Source organism: Lissotriton vulgaris, chromosome 8, assembly GCF_964263255.1.
Source record: "Lissotriton vulgaris chromosome 8, aLisVul1.2, whole genome shotgun sequence".
Taxonomy (NCBI): domain Eukaryota; kingdom Metazoa; phylum Chordata; class Amphibia; order Caudata; family Salamandridae; genus Lissotriton; species Lissotriton vulgaris.
This window is the reverse complement of record NC_141696.1, coordinates 163,250,266-163,275,726: the sequence shown is the minus strand read 5'-3', so window position 1 is coordinate 163,275,726 and position 25,461 is coordinate 163,250,266. Positions and strand designations below refer to the sequence as shown.

Below are 25,461 nucleotides of genomic sequence, written 5' to 3'. Positions count from 1 at the left end.
AGAGCCAAAACGGGTGATAACGGGGGTAGAGGAGGTGCCAAACAGGTCTAACATAGTCCGAGGGGCGCCTTTACCTACCCCGATTGATACCTTGGCAATGATTCCCTGGCTCAGCGAATACCCGGATCGTGCTTCCGCTGGGGTGGTACGGAACGGGTTTTCATATGGTTTCCGCATCCCAGTGGGGGACTTTCAGGGTGTGGAAAGATGCAAAAATCAGATATCGGTCTTGCAGCATGCGACCGTGGTACAGGAAAAGATCCGGAAGGAGGTTACTCGAGGTCGAGTCGCCGGTCCGTTTAGTGTACCCCCGGTTGCTAACTTTGTTTGTTCTCCTTTAGGGGTGGTTCCCAAGAAGGACCCGGGTGAATTTCGGCTGATACATAATTTGTCAGCCCCACGTGGTCTTTCCGTAAACGAAGCGATAGACCCGGAAATGTGTTCAGTACGGTACGCATCCTTCGATGAGGCCGTAGCCATTTTGAATCACCTGGGGCCCGGTGCGCTGATGGCAAAATCTGATATCGAGTCAGAGTTCCGGTTGCTCCCGGTACATCCAGACGATCAGCGTCTCCTGGGATTCATGTTTCAGGGTCAATATTACATGGATAGGTGTATGCCGATGGGATGCTCTATATCTTGTGCCTATTTCGAGAAATTCAGTAGTTTCCTACAATGGGTCTTCACAAAGAAGACGGGTTTCCAACATGTGATGCATTATCTAGATGATTTTTTGTTCCTGGGGGCAGCCGGGGATCCGGAATGTGGGCAGGCTTTGGCCGCATTTTGTGTTTTAATTAATCAGTTTGGCGTGCCACTGGCACCAGGTAAGACTGTGGGTCCTTCGACTTGCCTCGAGTTTCTGGGGATCGAGTTAGACTCCGGAGAAGGTTGTTTCCGTTTACCAGGTGATAAAGTGTTAAAGTTCAGGGCATCCCTGCAAATGTGTATGAGCGAATCTAAGGTTAAGCTGCATCAATTACAGCAGTTAGTGGGACAGTTGAATTTTGCCCTAAGAGTCATACCAATGGCCCGCCCTTTTTCCCGTTCGATCGCTCAAGCCATGGTCGGACTGAAGGAGGGCCATCATCGCACAAGGCTCTCGGCAGAGGTCCGCCAGGATATGCGCATTTGGTTGGCATTTCTGGCGGATTTCAATGGTCGAGTCGTCTGGAACAAACCGGCCATGTCCTCTGAGGAGCTGGGGCTGAGGACAGACTCGGCAGGGAGCATAGGTTTTGGTGCCATTTTCGGCACTCAATGGTCTGCACAAAAATGGCCGGCATGGTGGCATGACAGTGGACTGACAAGTAACATTGCTTTCCTGGAACTTTTCCCCATTTTTGTGGCCCTGAGAACGTAGCCCGAAGGGTTCAGAGATCACTCTGTGGTATTTTGGTCTGACAATATGACCGTGGTTGAGTGTATCAATAGCCAGGCAGCACGATGCAAATGGATTTTGAGACTACTTAAAGAAATCGTATTACTGTGTATGCAATTGAATGTGCTATTCAAAGCAAGACATGTCCCGGGGGTAATGAACCAGGCGGCTGATGCCCTTTCTCGTTTTCGTATGCAGGCCTTCTGGGGTTTTCTTCCCACAGCGGACCCGGAGCCGGCACCCTTTCCCGAAGCTCTCTGGTCTCTCGGTGCCCCGAACTTCGTAACCTCGTGGGAGAGAGTTTAGCACCCAGGACGAGGAAGGCATATGAAGGGGCGTTCCGGTCCTATTTAGCCTTTTTGGGGACTGCTAGTGAGGAGCTTTGGGGCCAGGAGGAATGGGTAGTGAACTTTCTGATGTCTTTACATCTGGCAGGGAAATCGGTGGCCACGGCCCAGAGGCATCGGGCGGCCATTTCCTTTGTTGCTAGGGCTCATGGGATCCAGGACCCGACAGCGTCTTTCGTTGTGCAAAAAGCGCTACGTGGGTGGCAACGCCTTGAGGGTCGCAGAGTAGACGAGAGGCGCCCGATAGGTTTGGATAGGTTGGCCCAGTTATTATCCAGACTCCCTACAACATGTTCATCTCACTTTGAGACAGTGTTATTCCGAGCCGCTTTTACGCTGGCATTTCATGGGGCTATGCGGGTAAGCGAATTAGTGGCGAGGAACAAGCAGGATGTTACGGGAGGGCTGTGCGCAGAGCACGTTCAAATCAGAGGGGAGACAATGACTGTCTCGTTTGTAAGGTCCAAGACTGACCAGAGCGGGATGGGCGACTGCATAATTATACGCAGGATTCCCGGGTCGTCCATGTGCCCAGTGAAGTGTTTAGAGGATTATTTAACACGAAGGGTGGCATCATGGGGGGGGACCTTGTTGAGACACGCGGACGCCACCCCACTGACAAGGTTTCAGTTTCAGCGGGTGCTTGCGATGTCGATTACAGCTGCGGGCTTGAACCCGGGCAAGTTTGGGACCCATTCCTTTCGGATAGGGGCTGCTACAGAGGCTACAGCCAGGGGTCTGAATGTAGAACAGGTTAAACGTGTGGGGCGTTGGTCCTCCAATTGTTATAAAAGGTATGTGCGTTTGCACATGTTGTGAAGCTGTAATGATGTCCTCACGCTTCTTGTTTTGTTTGGTTTTCAGTTACGCAAGCCTACGAGGCGGGGCGGACTACGCAGTCGACCCAACACCGGGACAGCGGTCAGACATCACCGGCTGTGAAAAAGGAGGTGTGGGTCGTGGGCCACTCATACGTGAGGCGTGCCGCGGACGTATTCAAGGCAGGTGACATGGTGCACGTGGCTGGGGAATACGGGTACAGTGTGTCCTTCTACGGAAAGGGCGGTCTCTGTATTGACCAGTTTCAAACATTTTTCGAGGGTTTGCTAGGGCGGACGAGGTCACCGCCGTCTGTAGTCATAGTACATCTTGGGGGCAATGATTTGGTCACCACTGGTAGACGACTTCTCCTGGAGGCGATGCTTTCCACTGTAAGTTGGTTAGCGAGGAGAGTTCCAGGGTGCACAATTGCGTGTTCCCATATGATCCCACGAAAAGTGTGGCGGGGGGCTTTTTCTGTTTCTGCTTTAAATCACTCTGTGAGAAAAATTAATAACAAAGTGAGTAGGTTGTTCCGGTCCAATGCACTGCATTCTATTTCGCATGGGTGTATTAATGATGACAGTATGTATTTGGGGGACGGTGTTCATTTGTCTCGGGTGGGGAATGAGTTACTCATAGGAGACTTCATAGCTTGGCTAAAGACGTTAAAACATGACCTTTAGATAGGAGTGTGGTGGGGGGTCCGGATAGCCGGTCAACTATCCGGACCTGTGGCGGTAAGGTCATGATCGGTGAGCACTAATTGGAAGATCCCTATGAGTGGGCGTTACCCATTACGGATGGGGGCGCTCGGGGGAGGTGGCCATTGGCCCCTCAACGGGGAGGCGGTCCCTTCTAAGGATGGGTCGCCGAAAGGAAAGGGAAGGCGGTCAAGGCCCCTTAGTGGGTAGGAGGGGTTACAGCCCCCTCCTGGTGAATTTCCCGGGGCCAGGACGTCTGTGACGGCAGATGTGGTAAGTTGTGTGGGGTGTGGGGGGGGGGTCTACGCTACCTTCTAGATACCTCACACGAGCCTCGTACGACCTTTAAGTGGCGTCGAGTTTTATTGGGGCCCCCGTCAAGTCAAGGGAAATTGGTAGTTGCACTTGAGGTATGCCTCCGTGCCGCCCCTCACAAGGGAGGGGGATATGTCTGGGTTAGGGATCTTGACACCGGTTACGACCTTGCCGTTGGCCCTTAAACGTTAGGATGTACAATTTCAAAATTTCAAGTAAATGTTTTGTAGGATGTTAGTTCGGCTAGGAGAACCTTTGTATTAGAGGATATGTTAAGGTTAGCCAAACATCGCAATGTGGTAATGAAATTGTACATAATATGAAACTGTTGATTTAATGTTTTCATTTTGTTTCATATTTTAATAAATACGGCCGGGAGGGTCACTCCCTCCCGTCTTCCAAAAACTTCAGAACTGTTTCCGGTTTCCCATCCTTGGGGATTGTGTTGAGAGGGGGTGGCGGGTATCTCAGCCATATGGAAAGGGGCGACCAATCGGTCCCCCCGAATGTATGGCAGAGTACCACGATCCCCCCGGGAAGCCATCTTGGGCGGGAGGCGAGTCTCGGCTGGTATGCCCGAAGCGGCGTAGCCGGGGCGCGCCTTTTCCCGCCCTCGAGTGGGTTGGCCTAGACACTAACGCGGCTGGCCACGCCCTTGGGGCAGGCAGGGGCGGGTTTACGCCCGCCCTGAAGACGGATAAAAGGAGAAGCAAGACCAGAAGGCATCCTCTTGTTCCTGTGCTCTGAAGCTGCACCTCCTCGCTGCACGTGAGCTCGAGACGGAACGAAGAGCCAATTTTGACCCACCCACCAGCCCCTGAAGACAGCAAGTGGTTTAATAAAGTTTGATGGATAACTCGGATTTTCGCTTACAGGTTGTGGTATTATTGTGAAGATTTTGAGTATGCAATAAAGAATGGTCGATTTGTGTTATGTTTTGCAAATAAAGTAATTCTGCTTTGGTGTTCATCAGTATGCATGCTTTGAATAAAGTTGTTGTTGCTACTGTTGGTTATATGTAGTCATTTAGTATTTAGTTAGCATTGTCGTATTTATTTTGGTCGGGCGGTAAGGTCATGATCGGTGAGCACTAATTGGAAGATCCCTATGAGTGGGCGTTACCCATTACGGATGGGGGCGCTCGGGGGAGGTGGCCATTGGCCCCTCAACGGGGAGGCGGTCCCTTCTAAGGATGGGTCGCCGAAAGGAAAGGGAAGGCGGTCAAGGCCCCTTCATGGGTAGGAGGGGTTACAGCCCCCTCCTGGTGAATTTCCCGGGGCCAGGACGTCTGCGACGGCAGATGTGGTAAGTTGTGTGGGGTGTGGGGGGGGGGGTCTACGCTACCTTCTAGATACCTCACACGAGCCTCGTACGACCTTTAAGTGGCGTCGAGTTTTATTGGGGCCCCCGTCAAGTCAAGGGAAATTGGTAGTTGCACTTGAGGTATGCCTCCGTGCCGCCCCTCACAAGGGAGGGGGATATGTCTGGGTTAGGGATCTTGACACCGGTTACGACCTTGCCGTTGGCCCTTAAACGTTAGGATGTACAATTTCAAAATTTCAAGTAAATGTTTTGTAGGATGTTAGTTCGGCTAGGAGAACCTTTGTATTAGAGGATATGTTAAGGTTAGCCAAACATCGCAATGTGGTAATGAAATTGTACATAATATGAAACTGTTGATTTAATGTTTTCATTTTGTTTCATATTTTAATAAATACGGCCGGGAGGGTCACTCCCTCCCGTCTTCCAAAAACTTCAGAACTGTTTCCGGTTTCCCATCCTTGGGGATTGTGTTGAGAGGGGGTGGCGGGTATCTCAGCCATATGTATTTTTTGTTGAAGACCCATTACAAATGGAGTTAGAACACAGGCTTATGGCTCATCTTTAGTGAAAGCAAAGGAATTTCTTCTCATTAAAGAGAAACTTTGATTTGTCATGCACAAAGATCACCTCTGTTGGTGTGAATCTGATAAAAACTTAAGATAATTTTACTTATTATTAATGTATTGATTGTTGTTTATATGCTTTTATGGTTTGTGTATCGAATCGAATAAAGCTGTTATTATTATTATTATTATTATTAATATTATTATTATTATTATTAATAATTTTACTGAATGTTGAGCTTTCCAAATGTTGCCTACTAGAGTTAAGAAGAATTGTTAATTGACACAAAAGATGTTAAATCTACTTGCGGAGTTTTGTGCTTCCAGCGGATGTTGTCTTACTAGTTTTTGGTATACAACTCACAAATGATTGAAGGTGTATTCCTGGAAAGCTGCACCATTTGTAGGGTTCTAGGTGCACTATTAAGGAAGTCTGTGACTTATATTTTGTGTTTACCGTAGTATTTTCCAATATCAAATTAGACACAAAATACATATCCACATTACAGGAAGCAATGCATTTTTTGGGAAAATAGGTTTTTCTTGGAGGGGCTCTTTCCTCTATTACCTATAGAAAGTTTATAGGTGTTGCATTCCCTTTCCTACCCTGGAAAATTATTAACTCTAGCCCTTGCCTAGGAGAAAATCTTAAATGGTTTCATAGGTGGAAAAGCTGTGAATGTTCAAAAAGTGATGCTTGAAATGCCCATTCCCCGCCCCTTGCATTAGACTTACTCTTTACAAAATTACACTAGTGTGGGGTAATATTCTTCATAGGTGAAAGTGTTTGCAGGTACAATGTATCCTTATGTGAATATCCTGCAGGCATAAATCCAGCTTTTTGACCTGGTCTGTAGTTTTATGAGCTCAAGTGGCTTTGCAAATCTGGCCTCAGAAAGTAGACAGATGAAGCAATTGATTAGAGGTGGTGAAAGTGGTGAGCAGTCTCTTGCATTCTCTGTCTTACTATAAACCCTGACATTTTCAGATTGTTACACAGTTTGATGAGTATTCTCTCTCTTTCAGGCATAGTATTCGGCAGATCCAGTTGGTGAAGGGTCCAAATAGAATTTTATTAAGCCAGGATGACCTCACATTCATCAACCCAAAGTTAAGCATAAAGGTAAGTACCTTTTTAAGGAGACCTTTCTTGAAACATACATCTAGCACATGTGTACAATTTATTCAATTTCTAGGACAGGTAATAGAAGATCATAGATGCCATGGTTTCTTTGGACGTGTAGCATGCAGTGTAACAAAGATGTCATATGCAAACAAAGAAAATAGACCCTCCATCCCTCGGTTTGGTAGTAAAAACACCCATAGTTGTGGACAGTGGTTCCCTCAGGCCGTAGGCCCCAGTGCCTGCTGCACCAGTGGTAGCCATGCCCCAGACTATACTTCCTGATTTCTTGATTTAGAAATATTACTGTCTGAATCACCTAGATAGGGGTGCAGATGTGTGGCAATTCTCAGACAACACCATTTATTTGAATGTGTACATCCATGACAATACCTATAAACAAGAACATGCATGGACTTTTAAGGGTATACTTTAAGCTTTTCTAGTGAACATCAGAAATATTTAAAACACAACTGGCTATGCATAGTTAAAACCATAAATAGGATTTTACCCCAGAATATGGACTCTAGGAATATTGAGATATACCAATATAGTGGGTCAAATATCCAGGGACAAAAGTTCAAAAGGTAAGTCTATGTAGGAGAAATGTAGATTTACTATGATTAACTCCACATCTGTGGATCTTGAAGATATTTATTGATATTGACAAGCTAGTTGGGTATATAAAATCTACACATACTTATCTTTCGATATTTTGTCCTTTGATATTGTGTCCACAGTATTTGGTGCCATCTTAATTTCTACCTTGATAATCCCAGGGCACACCGTCTGAAGCAGGCCGAGAAGCACTAATCACATGCATCATCTGAGGCTCTGGAAAAAATGATAAATAGCTGATCAGTTAAGATAAAAAATATTGTTACCATTTACATTTTGTTCATTTTTTTCAGAAAATCAACCTCGATAGCATGAGTGACTCTGATGGCAAAAGTACGAGATCTACAGCTATGTCTTTGTCAGCAAAGAGCATTTCAGCTACACATGAGAACTCCAGTGTGGCTGTGTATGAGGTAGGCATATTGTGGCTTTGCAGTTACGAATGCTGTTCATGATTGTCCAGAAAATGATTATACTGCCTGTGGGCAATTTACAAAGTTTTTCCCTCAGCTCAAGTATATTCATGCCAAAAACATTGTATCCTATAGTCAAGTGTTCATGATAAGTAGGTCCTACAACTGTGTGTAATACAGGATTAACATACATGCATTACATATATGTAAATTTTGAAAAATTAGAAGTTTTTGGGAAATGTTAGTAGGCATGTTACGAATCAGTGGAATATCTCTGGGTGTACAGGCCCTCACTTGTGGAATGATCTAGCCATGAATTTTTTAGTTCATTTCACTCATATTGGCTTTAGGAAAACTTGAAAACATTTCTCTTCTGTTGTCATTTGTCCTATTCATTGGTCTCATCTGCTGTTCTAAATTTGTGTTAACGTCAAGATGCCTTGTTGGGTGAAAGATTGTGCTCTATAAATATTAATTAATTCCTTCAAACTTGTGATATGTTCTAGGATACAGAAATTTAACTCACAGCCACAAAGTGGTCATTTTTTAAGATGCTCACATCCATTTAGGAGTGCTTTTCACTTCTAAATGGTTGTGCTCTTCAAACAAACATCCAAGCTGCAAATTTACTCAGGTGAACCTTTCGAGAGTTGTAGAGTATGGGAAGAGAACTGCACCTGTCAATGCTTAATTAAGAATATGCATGTGGGAAGGGTGGTATATAAGAGAGCTATGTTTTGCAATAAAGTAGTACTATAAAAGTGGCAGATTTTTCCACAATGGGCATGCACAATGTACGCATGGCAGCATAATGCAGTCATAGGCTGGGGAAAATCAGCCAGTCACCATTTGTTCAAAATGTCATTGATATACTTGGATAATGTATTTAATGTGTATATTACACATGATTTGTATAAACATTCAGGTGATTTGACAGAAAGCTGAGAGGTGCGCACATGTATATACATAAACTGCACTTAGCTTTACTTGAGAATCTTAAGAAGTCTTGCTCAAAAATATTTTCGATTATTTGTGTTCTTCCCTATCAGTAGTCTATTTCTTCTCTTGACCTCTCCCAATGGGATAACATTCAGGTCTTAACAAATCAATAGATGAATGAACAAAGCACATATGTAATATCAAGGATGTGGCGGGATACCAACCAGGAGGGTTCTGTTATCCAAGTGCACCACCTCTTCCACTCAATGGCATCAAATTTTCTCTGTTCCGACGTTTGTAGCTGTACTGATCACCATAGTAATTGATGTGATTGATAATTCTGAATTTGCAAATTCTGTAGAAATTCTTACAGCTTGATGAAAATGCCAATGTTTGAATTGAGTTGGCCCAAATGTTTATTGTATAGGGCGGGGTGTGGGGTTTGATCAATTCCCTCCCCCTACAAATGGTGGAAAATGGTTTCCTGCTGTCCATCCTTTCACTTCCCCAGGGTACGTCTTCATTTGTGTGCCATGAGGAATTGTGCTTGCCTTATATAATGGACCTTATCAAATTGGAGCCAATACTTTTATGGCACAGGATATGCAGAGATATCCTGCGCGATTGCATTAAGCTGGAGGGGGCGGTAAAAATCTCCTGGCTCAGGTTTGTTCATAGATTTTTGAATGATCTAGGACACCCAGATTATTTTACAAATCCAAGCACCATGGTCTGGACCTCCAGAAAAGCTTTGAAGAAAGAGGGCATCGAACTTTTTGGCTCCTTAAGAGTAGCTGATGAAATCCAAAACCCACAGCTATGCAACATCAGTTAAGGCTCCGTTCATTGGGCATGGAACCTTATTTATATTTTGCTCCAAGTGGCTATGATAGATAGTTTCTGACAAGATTCAGACTTGTCACTGTTCACAGACTAGCGTCAATACCCAAAATGAACCACTGGTCAAGGCTCCTGCTCCCGTGTGACTCCCACTCAGAGCAGTCGACTATCCACTTAATTTTTTTCTGTAAGCTGTTCTCAGAACTGAAGAAAGTTTGGCTACTGCCTTTTCTAAGACAGCAAGGCCTTAGGCAATGTCGCCCAGCGCTTGTTTGCTTACAACTACTAGAGAACAAGCATGTGGCCTGGAGGGTATCTAACTTTCTGAAAAAGGTCCCTTGGTTAAGGAAAAGTATGTCATTTCAGGTCTTGGAGGTCCCCCGTTTGGCGGCAAAGTGGGAATTGTTATGTACTATTTTATAAGACGTAAAATGTTAATGTCATGTGAATTGGGTATTTTATTGCTCTGTTTTTATTTAACTTGAAAAATCCTTCTTCTTTTAAATTCTATATTAACTGAATATGTTTTGTGCTTTTATGACTTTTATTATCATGGTCGACTAAAGCTTAATATTGATTGATTGATTGATTGATTGATTGACTTGAGTTGGCCAAATGTTGATTTCCTGAATGAGACATTAGAATTGTCCTAATATTTTGCCAGAAACCAGAGGCATAAAATATAAATGTCAAATATGGTTATTAATGTCATTCTTTTCAATTTAACAAGTTGGTGTAATTATTAGAAATCAAAAGACTACTTCTACACTATGTCCTGTATACTAAAGAATACTGATTTTATAAGCAAGAAACATAATACAAATATATTATTCACTCACATCTAGAGGCACATGGAGGCTTTGTGTACTAGGCTTCTCCAGAGAAACACAAATTAAGTATGGAGGTTATTGCCGAAATAAGTGCAAGAATTTTTGTCAAACAGGCAACATTATAATTCTGCTCCACCCTCTCATATCATTTTATGCATGTTGGGCACACCTCTGGTGCTGTCTATTCATGCGTCTGGTCCTTGTTGGGTTGGACAAAACATAATTTGACCTGTACCTGGTGCAATCAAGGCCTAGGTGAACTTAGTAAACTTAGGCCCTACAGGATTATATATTGAGGTCAGACACCTTGCCCTACAAGAATATCTACTGCAGAATATCTACTACCTCTGCATAATCAAGGTAAGTATGTATAGCTAAATATAGATTTCCATTCATAACTCCACATCTGCATGCTTTTCTTGACTTTATAAATGTCACAATATCCCCTCTTGCAGTTAATAATAGAAAATCTTCACCTAATGGGACACTTTTTATAAGCACAGTCAGACAATATTTCTGAACTAGATGGAATAGATTCAATGGCCAATTAAAACGTTCAATACATTACAAAAATATTTTTATTCAGTGTTTTATTATTGTACAGTCAACACAACAATTTTACATCATAAATCATTATAGTCGAAGGCTGTGTACATTGTTAGGAATTATGAGTCAATCCACTTCATCGATCAATTTCTCAATTGTCCTTCTCTAGATTTCCTATTCTCTCAATTAACAATTTACCCTATACCCTCCACGTTCCATCTAAAGTGGTTGTGTATCAAGAGGGTTTTGAAGGTTTCTAGATAACTCATGCCATATTTCCAAGTTCTCAAGCAGTTTCTCATATATTCCTGCTAATTTCCTTCTTTTTTCCTCTTCTAATGACCATTTTCCACATCTCTCAATAAAGCTTCTACTCTTATTGTTTTAGGGCTTAACCAATGTATAGCTTTTAGCAAGCAGGAGTATGAAGTGTATGAATTTTCTTGGTCTTGTTTTTGGTTCGCGTGTCTCTTATACCTAAGAGATATGTTTATGGTTGTAATGCTAGTCCTGTGTGTATATTTTTTTTATATCTAACACCCCTTTCCAATAGTCATGTACTCTCTCCTGCAATCCCTTGTGAAATAGTAATACATTGCATCTATTTGATTGCACTTAGAGCATTCAACTCTTAATGTAAAACATATTTGTTATTTAAGTCCAAGTAAGGAAATTAGATTGGAGCAGCCTGAATCTTTTTATTGGCTGTCTGCCTTTAAGTGTAAGGGATCTTCCCACATTTTCTCAGTGAATCGGCTATACAATTAGTTTCCCATTTTTGTTGAGATTTTGTCTGGGATTTGGGTTATCCATTCATGTTGATGTGTAGAGTCTGGGTATAATCTCTCTACCTTGGCCTGACTTAAGTATCATAAGTTACCTCTTGCAGCATTCCCCATATCTTTCTTGTGACTCTTCAGATCGCATAATATTATAAAAATTGTCCATTCGCTAACCAAACAACTTCCACGTCTTTCTCTGGTGATTCCAGCACCTCCATTCCATGCAAATCCTTCTCTGATGCACATCCCCCTGTTTTCAATATCACAATGCTTATTTCTCAGTCTTCTTGTGCGAAATCTGGTACACGTTGGGGGTTGCTGTGCACGGGGAAGTGTATTACCCAATCGTACTTGGAATATTTTCCATACTTGTGTCATCATGCAAATTAGGCGCGGTCTATCCCGGTTTATGCTGCTTGCTTCAAACAAGCTTCCTGCCAGCTCATTGTTTGGTGGTATCCCTTGTAGCTCCTCATTATCTACACTGTAGTCTTCCTCATATGAACCTATGGCAAACTGCAACTGGGTAGCCTGGTAATATGCCTCTAGGTCCGCCATCCCCAGGTAACTTAGTCATAAATACATTGCAGTATCTCAATTTTGGCTCTGGTTATTTTTCTTCCCCAGACTAGCCTCATCCCAGTTGACCTTAACTTCCTGAGATCAGTTTGTGGAACTGGGAAAATGCTATAGTGAAATAGATGTAGAAATCTAGGTAACACTTCCAGCTATCCTTTCTCTAATGGAAATTGGTAGTGTTGCCCAGAAATTAATACACATATTGATGTCTCTCAGTATCCCATCCAAGTTTAGTTTGTGCAAATATTGTTTTGTATGCATTATTATTACTCCCAGATTATCTTAAAAAATCCAGCTCCCATAGAATGTCTGCTTTTGGTTCTGTCTCCTGGTGTCTACTTGAATGCCCTAGTGGGCATAAAACACTTTTCTGCTTATTTATATATAACTCTATCTGTTTACCAACACCTTTCCACTCTTCTTTCTGCAGTCGTTCCATATTTGAAGTTTGTGTTACATAGACAAAGCAATGTCATACATTTGGTTTATATTTACTTTGAAGACATTGTTACATTTAAGAGAAAAAATATAAAATTTTGTCAACCGACTAATGCTGTTATCAAAAAACACATGTCTTAGTCATTAAAATCTCAAAAGTAATTGTTTGTGACATCAGTCCTTCGTGCACATTCATCAGCGGATCTGGGAGCATCCTGCCCTGGGGCAGCTGGACCAAGCAGATGTTCCTGTTCATAGTCTGAATCATCAGAAACTGATTCACTCCGATGCCTTTTCTTCGTCAAACATTGTGCATCATAGAACACATGGCTTTCATTTTACAACACGTTGTTTCATATTTCAGGTCATCCCAGTCTTAAGCAGACACCAAAATCTTCCTTTCAGCAAGTCAATTCTGTTACAGTAGTTGTATATGAACATGATTGTATTGTATTGTAATTGCATTTATATAGCACTTGCTACCCCTGAGGAGGCGTCAAAGAGCTTGATTGTATTTCCACTCTCACATTGTTTGTCGAATGAAGAATAATGTTAGTTTCGATGGGCATAAGAAATATGCACTGTCACCTGTAATATCAATTATATATTTTCAAATCTGTAATAACATAATATAAATTAAAAACATATCTACTAGCCAAACTCTCTTGTAGCTAGAAAGTTATAAAGATATAATATTTATATAGATGTAAAGATATATATAAAAATATCTGTAAGGAGTATGTTTTACTATTTCAGTGATGGGGCATTATATCAGTTATGGAGCATGATACATTACACACCACTTGTGTTGACTTTTAAGATTTCCATAAATGTGCTCTCTTTCTGAGGGGGGACAAGTTAGGATAGCTATTCTATCTGCATATCCCAGTAACATTTGGACAATGTGCAATAGGTCAAATCAAATCTACTTTTGTTTGGAAAAAATTGGAAAAATATGTACATTTACTTTTTCCAGCACGACATCTAGAACACTGAATATTATACACAGAGCACTCTTAGATACCAGCCCAGCAACAGCATGTGTATGCTGGTAGCTATGCTGGGCGATCCTCTCTAAAACCGGCTGCAATTCTGTAATCAAGTTAAAAATCACCTTCTTAGCAAATATATTCTTACCATACCCCTCGACATCTGTTTGCTCAAACAAGGTCACCCTGTGACTAAAAGTTATCCCTTTAATATACATGTATTGCTGGCTTACACATTAAGGATAAACCATGCTTTTTAAAAGGTATGTCTTGTGTGTTTTTTCTTTTGAAGTTACAGACATGCTTGCAGGATCAAGACTGATTTACATATGGCTGGGTCTAAACTGGGGTGGCATGGTGAGCAAAAGAACGATGGATTTAACCCAGATCTCTTGACTGGGGGTGATTGTATGATTTATTCTTCATTCCATCCATCATTTGTTTGTGTAGCACTGCAGGATATGTTGCAGTTTGTGCTCTAGACGTCAGTGGAGAAAGCTTTCTCTGTATGCATATCTTTGAAAGTTTGATAGTACAAACATGATACCCGCTTCACCATAAGGCCAAGCATCTCATAATTTCAAAATAAAATTTGAGCTTTAGGAAGGGGCACATAAAGTTGGGAGCACCTCAACGCTACTGAGATCTAAATGTGAGTTGTCCGGAGTCAAAGAATCATTATCAAACTCATCCAGGGGAAGCATAGCAGAAAGATGGACTACTTACAGGTAAATGTTCATAAGAAGTGTGTGGGCCGCTGATGTTTCAGCCCAGTCTAAGCTATCTGTTGAGTTAGGGCAACCCTCAGACAGCAGCTGCCTATCTCAGTTACACTGAGTAAAGAGAAAATGCATGTCCAAAGAGCATACTTTGACAATTACTACCACATTATTATTGTTATTAGTGTTATTAGGAGTAGTAGTAGTAGGAGTAATAGTAGTAGTAGTAGGAGTAGTAGTTGGTGTAGTATTAGCAGGAGCAATAGTATGATTATTACTATTGGCATTTGGATATAGCAATGTTCATAGTCACTCAGCACCAGAACGAAGGAGAGTGCGGGTGGATTATTTTAAGAACTGAAAAAAGAAAAGTTGTATTTAGTGACTGTCTCTAATAAAGGTAAACCATATATCCTTACACGTCCTGCACCCAGTAGCATCAAGTTACATTATGCTGTGTCAGTTCTGATGAGGAGCTGAGAGGGCTGCGATACGGGGTGCCGAGTTCAGCTGCATCGTACTGCATCGGTTCTGATGAGCTGTCAGGGCTGCGATATGAGTTGTGTCGTGATGCATCGTTTCTGATGAGGAGCTGATTTGGCTGCTTTGGGTTGTAGCACTCTGAGTTGGTTATGATGGGGACCACAGCTGGGCTGGCAGAGCACTTTTATCCCCACTTCTAAGGGTTCAGTATTGGGGAGGCTACCCTTGAGGATATGGACTCACTGAAGTCAACTAGCCTTTAGAGTTACTCTAGTGGTACTGGTTTCAAGATGCAAGTCCATTACTCAGGCAGCAGGCCAGCAGCAGAGCAGCAGGGCAGTAGAGCAGACCTTCTTGCAGAAGAGCAGCAGAGCAGTCTTTCTTCTGAGTCTTCCACAGGTCCCTACATGATCTGAAGAGTGGGTCCGAATGTACCCTTTTTATCTCTTGTGCCTTCTTTAAAGTGGAAGAAACATCTGGAGGCTTCCTCGCACCAAAAGTGACTAGAATTTCCTGCCTCCCTGCCCTGGCTCCCGTCTGGCTACCGGTACAAATGGCTAGCTTGAAGTTCTTTTTGTGTGAGCAGAGTCCAGTCTATTGATGTGTAAGTGGGGCTGTGCACAGCTTCGCCCCATCCTGGCCAGTGATGGCCCATTCAGGCACATCTTGTCCCTCTTTTGTTTGATTATCTGGGAGGAAACTATAAGGGCTAACTGCCACTCACACCTAGTCACATGCCCAGAAACAGGCTACAGGCACCAAACAGCTAGGGCACAAAAATGCCAACATTCTATAAGTGGCTTTTTTAGAAATGTGGCTCAATGTCCGACTTTACCAATAAAGAGGATTTTAAATGATAGTTCCTCAGACACCAAACTTTACTTTTCTACCTACTCCTAATCAAACGTTATGACTTAAATGTAATAATATTATCCTTTGGTAGCGGTAGGCCTCACAGTAGTGAAAAAACACATTTGTGAGTTTTTCTCTACCAAGACGTGAAAGCTTTAAAAGTACATGTCTAACATTTTAATGCAATGCACCTTGCCCTATGCGCTGTTTAGGGCCCACCCTAGGGCTTATGTATATGTATTAAACATTACTTTTAGGCTTGGCAAAGGGGTTATTGTGACAAGTTGAATTGGCAGTTTAAAACTGCTGGCATGCTGCAGTGGCAGGCCTGAGACATGTTTCACAGGGCTACTTTAGTGGGGTGCACAATAAGTGCTGCAGTCCAATTAGAAGCATTTAATTCACAGGCCCTGAGTATATGGTATACCACTTTTCTAGGGACTTATAAGTAAATCTCAATCAGGTGTAAACAAATTTTACCATGTTTTAGGGAGTGAGCACACATTTTAGTACTTGTTAGCAATGGTAAAGTGCACAGAGTCATAAAGCCAACAAAACCGAAATCAGAAAAATAGGAAGGTGAAGACAAAAGGTTAGTGGAAGACCACCATATGATTGACAGTTCTAACAACCATCGATACAGAGATCTCCTAGGTGTAGTATAAATTCTATGCATGTGGATATCAGTGCATGAACATTTCCTTTTGTAATTTCAGACAAGAGCAGTATTTGCTCTAACTGACTGCACAGGTGTTTATATTATAATTAAATCACTAACACTTAGCCTTCTAATGGTCATACTGCTGCTCCGAAACCATAAGCCATAAAGAAAAACAATATACAAAAGGGAGATCTTAGGAAGTCCAATGTTCTTACTAAGGTGCTGAATAAGATCACGCTAGGAAGGGCCCCGAATCGGACTCGGGCTTGCTGAATCTGATACGGAACCCTTGTTTCCGACCGATTCGTACCCAGTTCCGATCTACCGATTACAATGCCTGGAAAATCATTTGGGCTGCCTGAATTGGTTCTGAAAAGGCATCCGTACCAGCTGAGCCTTTCAGATCCAATTCATAGAGCTCTATGGACTCTTTTTCCGAACACGATGAACGATTCGTACCGTAGTTCCAAATTGGTTTCTCCTTAATGAATTGGCTGTCGGAATTGGTCTTTGGGGGGCACATAGCAGGCCCCCTTCACCTGGGGCCCTCCAAATCGGGCCTATGGGGGACCCAAGGGACCCCTCTTTCCAACCATGCACCCATGGTGCCTGCCACAGGGTGCAAGGTTTTCCCCAACTACCCCTTTCTTCAATGGGAGCCTGTGCTCTCGTTCTGAACACAGGCTCCCATTGAAGGCAATGGGAGTCCGACCGAATCATATTCGGAAGCATCTGTATGCATCTGTATGCATCCAAATCGCTCGGTTGGACTCCCCCTATCCGAGTCGTCCAGAAAGCATTCCGGAACCGATTCGGTAGAAATGCTTCCCAAAAGGGATAGTAATCAGCCCCTAAGAGTTCAAAATCTCGTCACAAAAAAGCTTTGCGTGGATGGTATGTTGAGTTCTTGTCTTGAACCTTGCAGGTCCCAATGGGGATACTGATACCAAGCCCTCTCGATTCTCTGGATGACATGTTTCCAGAAGGAATCAATCAGGAGTTCTTCACAAACTTTTGGTGTTATAGCTTTTCAGTCCCCTTTTCCTATCTCAGGTGTACACTATCCATTAGGGAATACCAACAAATCTGTAAACCCTGATGAAGTTCCTTATCGGGATGAAAAGCGTTGGCTGGGCTGCAGTTTTGATGTTGTGAAGAATAAAGAAAAATTCTTTTTTTGAAAACCAGTACATGACTCCTGCAGTATATCGGATCTAGCAGGAGAATGTTTGTGATTTAACAAATTCGGATTAATATTCAACTAAATTAATGCTTATTAAAACATACGGCCTTTCAAGCACTCCCTTTTGTATATTATTTTCTTTGCTAAATAACCTCAAAAACATCCAACTCCCTATTAGTAAAAGTACAAAGAGGGCAAAGTCTTTTCTGTTTCGACTAATTATATATGAATATTCACATTTTAGATGTTTTGGGGCTATTTTGTATGTATGAGTATGTAAAACAGTACTATATTAGTACTACTTTACATACTCAAAAATGCCTTTGGGAATAAGCACCTCCCCTCCCCCATTATCAGGATTTTTGGTCAGAATGACACATATTTAGATGAAAATGTGCAGAGGCAGAATTTTTATTTCAGCATGTGTGGTGGGGAGCAAGTGCACACGTTTTGAGTACACACACAAAGCAGTGCTTTGTGAGGACTCACAAAATCTTTCCTGCACCCACAGAAATAAATGAATATTTTAATCTACAAAAAGTAGATATAACTTGCTTTACATGGGGAAGGAGCCCCACAAACCCCAATGGTCATGAAAGCGTTGGATAATGCATTCAACAAGAAAATAAATATATAGGGGCAGATTTACAAGCCCCTTGCGCCTCTTTTGCGCCGCCGTTGCGTCACTTTTGTGACGCAGCGGTGACGCAAAAGATGCACCATGGTGCGGGCTATTTACATAGTGACGCATCTGGGAGATGCGTCACGTTGTAAAGCTCTGCGCCTTAAGGAGGCGTTCTGGTGCTAATTTGCAGGGATGCGCCAGTAATTGTAAATATGCACCATACAGTGTAAATCATACTTTTATTATAGCCCTAAACCCATGGGTTGTGTATGGCAGACATTGAATTAGACTTTCCAGTCATACACATGGAAACTAATGCTGTGCTAGATATCCAAGAAATACACTTGGAAAATGATATGTGAATGCCAAATGATGCCAATAATCTAAGGGCTGATTCATAAAAGCATGTATTAGTATGGGAAGTAGACTAAGGTGTAATCTTTCACACACCTTCAATGGCCTTTGGGAATTAGCCACGAAGCATCCAAATACCTATCAATGAAAGTGCAAAGATGGGGCAGATGTTTCTATTTGAACTAATTGTATATAACGATTCCCTGACTATTTCAATTTTAGATGTTTGGACCGAAATGACATAGGCAAAAATACCTACATATGAAAGTGTTATAAGCGTAATACGTTTAGTGCTCCAAAATGGCTTTGTGAAAAAGGAAGCATTGGTCTATGTTAGTGTTAGTAAATTGATATAGCTCAGGTCTGGCTCCAGTGAACAGCAGAGTGCAAAAAACAGTCTTATTGCAGCATAAGCTCTGCCTAAAATGGTGTGGCATATGGGCCTGGCTGACTGATCCTGAACGGGGTCAGAATCAAAGGAGTGCCGCAATACACTGAACTTTTTTATGTGTCATGTTACATTGCATATAAGTGCAATATAAGAAAAAAGGATATGAAATAATATCAACTTAGGTTCCGTAATTAACAATTTAGCCACTGACCAGTTTTAGAGTAGAGTTCTAGGAGCCCATATTTTTCAGGACTCAGTTCATGCACAAAAGTTAGAAATTCAGAAAGCTATGCATCATATATATGCTTCATCCATTTGCTTAGATTGATGATTTTCAGAAGATTCACTAACATCTTAAGAGTTCACACGGTTTATAGGAACCTCTTCCTATAAACTTAGCCCAGTGGATGGACAATGAACAGACATAAGTTGTGTGGATTTTTAAAAAGTTTTTATTTTTGTTTGTTCTTGTTGTTTCTATTGTTTTGTTGTTTCTTTTAATTTCTTGGCTTTTTGAAGGTGTTCATGCATTTCTTAGGGTATGTTTACATGTATTTCGAGGAGGGGAGGGGTAAACCTAGCTGTTTTTGGGTTGTTCCATATATTTTGTATATATACCCACTGTCTGGCAATTTCTCCCCCCCCCCCTTTAATCCTAAGGGAGGGAAAAGTATTCTTACCTTCTCAAGACATACACCAGAAATTTCTGAAAGCCAGTGAAGATCTATTTCTTCAAGCATTTGGACTATGGTGACAATAAGTTCTATAGTGGCATGTTCTCCAAATCTCTGTTCTCTGAATTTGTCTTCAGCTGTCTTCATGTGTTATCATAACACTGGAAATAAACTCACAGTGGAAAACACACTATTCTAGTGTTTTCCCACAGTTTCAAATTGTGCCTGTGGGCACAAATGTCCACAGATCCTGACTATGTAATTCAGTTTTACAGAATGTCCCCTGGCAGATTGTGTTTTTTTGCATCTACAGTTACCATAGGTATTCAAAAGTATTGTGAATGAGATCTATGGTTATCGCATTGATAGGTAATTTCATGGTGAAGAGGCATAGGAATTACTAATTGCCCTGTAATTCCTCCATTTGTATAGATACAACGTGTTGTTATTACAGGTTTAGACTGCCTAAGAGTTGCAATTTGCAAGTAATCTTTTTTCTACAGTTAAAAAAAATAAAAATTGTTGATCCTGTTTATGGAGTAACATTTCTTGCAATTAAAAAAGAATTTCTCTTTTTAAAGCTGGGAATATCTGAATTATTAGAAGTATTATATTGTTTTCACGAAAAATAAATCGAAAAACCCAAACTGTACACCACTTGAGATCGAGAGTTTGTGATGAAAGTACAAACAAATAAAACATTTAAAAAATATACACCTGTCTGTTTGAGCTATGGCAGCGTATGTCATCGAACACAATTTGGTCAGCGTCTCATCGGTCTAGATAAGAAATACTTTGCATGTCTTCATAAGAGACGTCGCTATGACCAGAACAGCATGGAAAAATGTTTTGGGGCGGATTTACAAGCCCCTTGCACCACTTTTGCGTCATTTTTAACATTGGGAAAAGTGACGTAAGGGTGGCGTAAGGGGCTTGTAAATAAGCCTATTTATCTTTTGAGTTGGATAATGGACAAGAAAGATAGGGAAAATGTTAATTATTGTTGTATGTTCCATTAATGATCATCATTTCTTTCAAGTAACTAATGAACTTAGTTATAATGGACTTAAAATATTCATCAAATGTGTACCACAAGTCAGATATTAATGGGAAAATAGATCATCCCCTCTGAATGGATTACCAAATATAAAGTATTGAAGCTTACCTAAAGATATGTGATTCAATTCACAGTGGTTTTATAATACTATGCATATGTCATTCATTTTAATCTGACAGGATGTTTCAGTAAGTTTCATGATTGTCATCTGAAAAACTGATTTGCTGGTCATTAATTTGCATCTCGTCAAGGTCAACTCCGTCCTCCCTCAATCTGAAGCCACAACATTGAGCAGTATTACATTGGGTAGCGGTAACATCTGGTATTTACAGTGCTTAGAAAAGATAGAAGTGCAGTATGAAGCGCTATTTACATTCAGACTGATGCTCAAGAGGCTGGTCGGAGAGCAGTGAACCCCTTTGCACTGGGATTAGCTGTGACCCGGCTCCTTCCTTGATGTGGGTGGTATGCTGAAAGACCTTGCAGTGCAAGCGGACTGTTTGCAAGTATCACAAACCACCCACCTCAGTGATATTCATTGGAAGGTCTGTGTTGGAGGTCAGCTGTCTAACGCGGTCTTCCATGCCAGCATTTACAACATTTCATAATAGGCTGCAATTCAATTCACAAACATTATTCTGGTATATCTCAGTTAAATTATTGTTTATGGGAGCAGGAGAGAGATTTTGTATGGGAAAACTGATACTTTCCTCCTAATGCATTATGAACACAAATGGTATCCTAGTACCCTTTCTTAAATAACCTCTTTAGCGGGAAACTGATACCTGCCAAGAGGTTGTCCAGTTTTTGAAGACCGCAACCACCCTTTTAGTGGAATGCTTTCTTCATCATCGGATCTAGTCCTGGTTCCTGTAAACCACGGTGGGCTCAACCATCTTCCAGGGAGCACTTTAGATATTGACTAACAGGGTTGGGAAGGACAAAAATACAGGAGACTCACTCTAGTTCCCTTTTATTGTGAAATCCCCTTGGTATGATTAAAACAAGCTCTTTTTAATGGCTTTGCCTTCTTTTGGACATTTTAATAGCAATTCACAGGGTGCTTTTACAGTCACTATTGACTTTGCACAAGGAGTTACAGAGCACACATTCTCTAACCCTGCATTGAAGTTCCTTTCATTAATTTGCAGTCCTTTATATGTTCTGAAATTAGATTTTACTTTCCCAAAGTCGTTTGCACAGTCTTTCCTAATGCAAAGCCTTTTGTACACCAGGCCACTACAGTCTCAAATCCACAGTATTAAACTGGCCAGCTCGTGGCTGCTCTGGACAAGTCGAAAACCATTTCATATGAATAAAAAACCCTGCTTCCCTTAAAGGGCATTTGCTCATAGAATGCGGTTCTGACCATTTTAGAAAGTGCTGGTGTATTATTATATTGTATGTTTTGTCCAACAGGGAGATTGGGTCTGGTTGAAGAAATTTGAACCGGGCGTGTACAGGGAGCTGAGACAGAGTTCTGCCAGCATTCTAAGAAAGGTATGAACACATTTTAAAAACTAGTCCTAATACTATTATCTTTCCTGATAGACACTCGCAACTTCTCTTTTACTGCACAGATTTGAATTTGTAATTAAAATCCATTATATGTCCATGTGTTGATATTGACTGCTGTGGCATGGGGTAGACTTTTATTTTATTTTTCAGAAGCTGTGATAATGAAAGAAACCCACGCAAGAGAATGTGACATAAAATGTCACAGACATGTGCCAAATCCAACTCTTTAATGAGTCCCACAGAGAACTCAATGTTGCTGGAAATGTCACTTATATTATGGGAAATGTTGCCTGTCCAAAGGCCTAGTGCTTTTTGGAGTCGCGAACATACGGATAGAAGTGAGGTGCCCGATACTAGCACCCGCTCGTGGACGCTTTATTTTGCTGTACCACGAAAGATTGAAGATTGATAATATTGGATCACGGACCGAAAGATACGTTTTGAATATGGATGGTGCCTCAATAAGAACAATTGTTTTTTACTGAATACTTTGCGTGGATAACAGCGACATCTTAAAGAGTGCTGAGCTGTTGATTTATTCCAGCTTTTTACCTCCTAAATAGGGGTAACTCGTGGCATCATATTGATACGGATATTATTTAATGACCTAGTCAATTGAGGCTGGGACGGAATTACAACCAGCCAGAAGGCTAAACACCCTTGTGTATCTGCTTCCAGCCCTGAGGAAGTCGTTGGTAACTCACAAACGACGAAACACGTGTTGGCGGCGAGAAATATTACAAGATACCATACATTAAAGATCTCATGAAGAAAAATGTATGTTTTGTTTCTGAAAAAGTAGTATTACTGTAAAAATAATTTGCTGTGGTGTGCTAGGGACTTGGATTCTGTTTATTGATCTATTGATCTACCTGAGGGCATTTGGATGATTGGCCCTTCTCTAAGCACCCATATTACTGATAAGTAGTATATTCACAATTAACTGAATATCGGTTGCGCCAATTCTATCCAGTACGTAATCATCCCAATCTATCCCTTTTTAGAGACTTGTACAGCACTGAAGAACCACGAAAAGGCAAGAGAGAATTTGGATGTTTTTATCCATTTCATTGACTTTTTAAAACAGTCACTAGAAGTGTTTTCATACATTTATATTAGATTATGTATGCAGATAACTATGCTCCAAATGGAAGCAAATAAGATAAGTATTTTAAATATTGCAAACCATTGCTTTATTCTCTTGTATAAAACTAAGGTGCGGCAGGAAAAACACAGACATCCGCATTTTAGAGCAAATGGCGAATTACTTAAACTTAAAACAACGTGTAAATGGTGATAACAAATAATGAATCATATATGCTAAAAGGTTTAAAAGTGTATTGTAAAGTCCCGTTGGTACGGTTGTATAAATGGCAACCAAAAAAATTGGAAATTTAGTACAGGCAAAAATATGCAGTGTCTGGTGGCTTAGGGGGCTAATGCATCCAATGTAGGGCCTGTGTTCAACCTCCTAGTCACAGGTTCAACTGACAGTGAGTCCACTCAGCCTTTCATCCTTCTGAAGTCGATAGAATGAGTACCATTGAGCTGGGTAACAATAAACATCTGTTACTTGGCGCTAAGGTACCCTTCTCGGTGAAAGTTCGTTTTACACATATGTATGTTATTGCCACATGAAGGGCCAAAGTGAGGCTTAATCATTGCGATTGCATCTACTTTGCAGTGGTCTATGTGTTTATATAGCACAAAATCATTAAAAAGCGACAGAGCACTGTACAGCAGTGACATCTTCAATAAAGGCAGGAGAGGGGAGAAGAGGGCTGTGAGAGAGTTGATCAAGAGCATTGCCTGAAAATGTATATTTTGTTGAGAAGGATTGTAGGGAAAGTCTTTCGAAGGAGTAGTAAAAATCTTTTCGAGAGTCCCTGGCCAATCAATCATTACAGGGCTGGATCATAAGATTCAGGGCGAGTTACTTCGGGTGTCCAACAGCTTATCTGTACTATTGGACCCAAAGCTCTGCACCAGGTTCACCCCTTTGGCACTTTACTATCAATAGAGTGTGGGCGAGCTCAGGGTTTAATAAGGGAGTCAATGTGGGGTTAGGGATTGAGACCTCATTAACCCGTTTCCTGCTTCGAACGTTCAGCGCCAGTGCTGAACGTTCGAAGAAAAGGGTGCGGCCGCGTCGGCCGTTGGACGTGCGCAGCACCAGGGAGGTAGCTCGCGCCACGTCCAACGGCCGACGGCAGCAGCGAACGGGTTAAACAGCAAATACAAGGTAATAAATTGGTGCACTGGCAATACTTTGGATTAGCAAAAGAAAAGTACTTTATTGCATACAACTAGAATTACTATGCAAGGAGAAAAAGGGAAATTTCGTAGTATTAATTGGGTAAGTGCCCACTGGGATTACAGGGAAAGTCACTGAAGATATAATGTATTGCCCCATAGTCTTGTAAGGGGATAACAATTATATCACACGACCGGACCCTGGCATTTAACTTACCCATAATCACTGGTTATTCCCTTTCGACCACTAAGGGATCACTCAGGGTCATATTCACTGGACCTGATGTGCAAGAAGTTTTGTGCAGTCTCTTTGGCAGGCCATGCCTGATGTGATGCTGTCAGTGTTGTGATCCTGATCTGGCCTTTGATCCTGATCCTGCCATGAAGTGAGGCTCTGACACAGGCCCAACAGATGAAGCACCATGAAGAATGCTGTAACATGCAACGTTCCAGTAAGCAGAACCCGTCTTTTGAGTGCACACTGCAGGAGGCGGAGTCAGAGGTCATGTGGATCTTGCTGCTTAAGTACTCCTTTGGCCCAGTTGCAACCCCCCACCTCAAACAAGAAGATTCCTGAACATGTGGTGGAGCTCCTCGGGCTGGTCTTCACCTTTCCTTGTCAGTTCTTGAGAGTCTGACCACATTGGGCAGTCACAGCTTGTTGTAGCACTAAAGCACTTCTTAGCACTACTCTTCCACATTCAACTCGCCTTCGGTTGAGGTCTAGGATACCATCAATCATAGAAGGAGAGTGTGGCTACTTCAAGGAAGGCATGTTGTACTGCTGATCACATGCTCTAGTTCTTTGGTGTGGGCTCCTGTCTTCATGCAAGGGCACCTCTACTGCTCCACATCAGCAGTCAGGCATCTCTTTCTCTCTCAAAATTGGATGCAGCCTCTCCTGGCAACCTAGTTGGATCTTCCACTGGTTCATGTCCCAAACCTGGCATGGGTATTTGGCAGCTAGTACCCCAATGCAGGAGCTCAGAGGATTCTCCTGGTCACTTGGCTGGGGCCAAAGACTGACTGGAGATTAATTGTCACATCTTCATACCGAAGTTGTGGACAGACTTTGTGTATTCCAGTAGGTGAGTTCTGTGGCTGGTTTTAGGCTGTTCGGTATCGTTGTGATTGCCACACAA

At 41.9% G+C, this 25,461-nt stretch overlaps 1 protein-coding gene across 1 annotated transcript in view; it reads left to right on the top strand.

Annotated features, from left to right (window-relative positions):
* The window catches only part of LOC147696807 (retinal guanylyl cyclase 2-like), a 408,956-nt gene that overhangs the window by 263,936 nt on the left and 119,559 nt on the right, over positions 1–25,461 (top strand). The window contains exons 5-7 of the mRNA XM_086933248.1: positions 6,479–6,575; positions 7,487–7,606; positions 21,968–22,048. Coding sequence (XP_086789374.1) covers positions 6,479–6,575; positions 7,487–7,606; positions 21,968–22,048 — 298 coding nt within the window. The remainder of the gene's footprint in view (positions 1–6,478; positions 6,576–7,486; positions 7,607–21,967; positions 22,049–25,461) is intronic.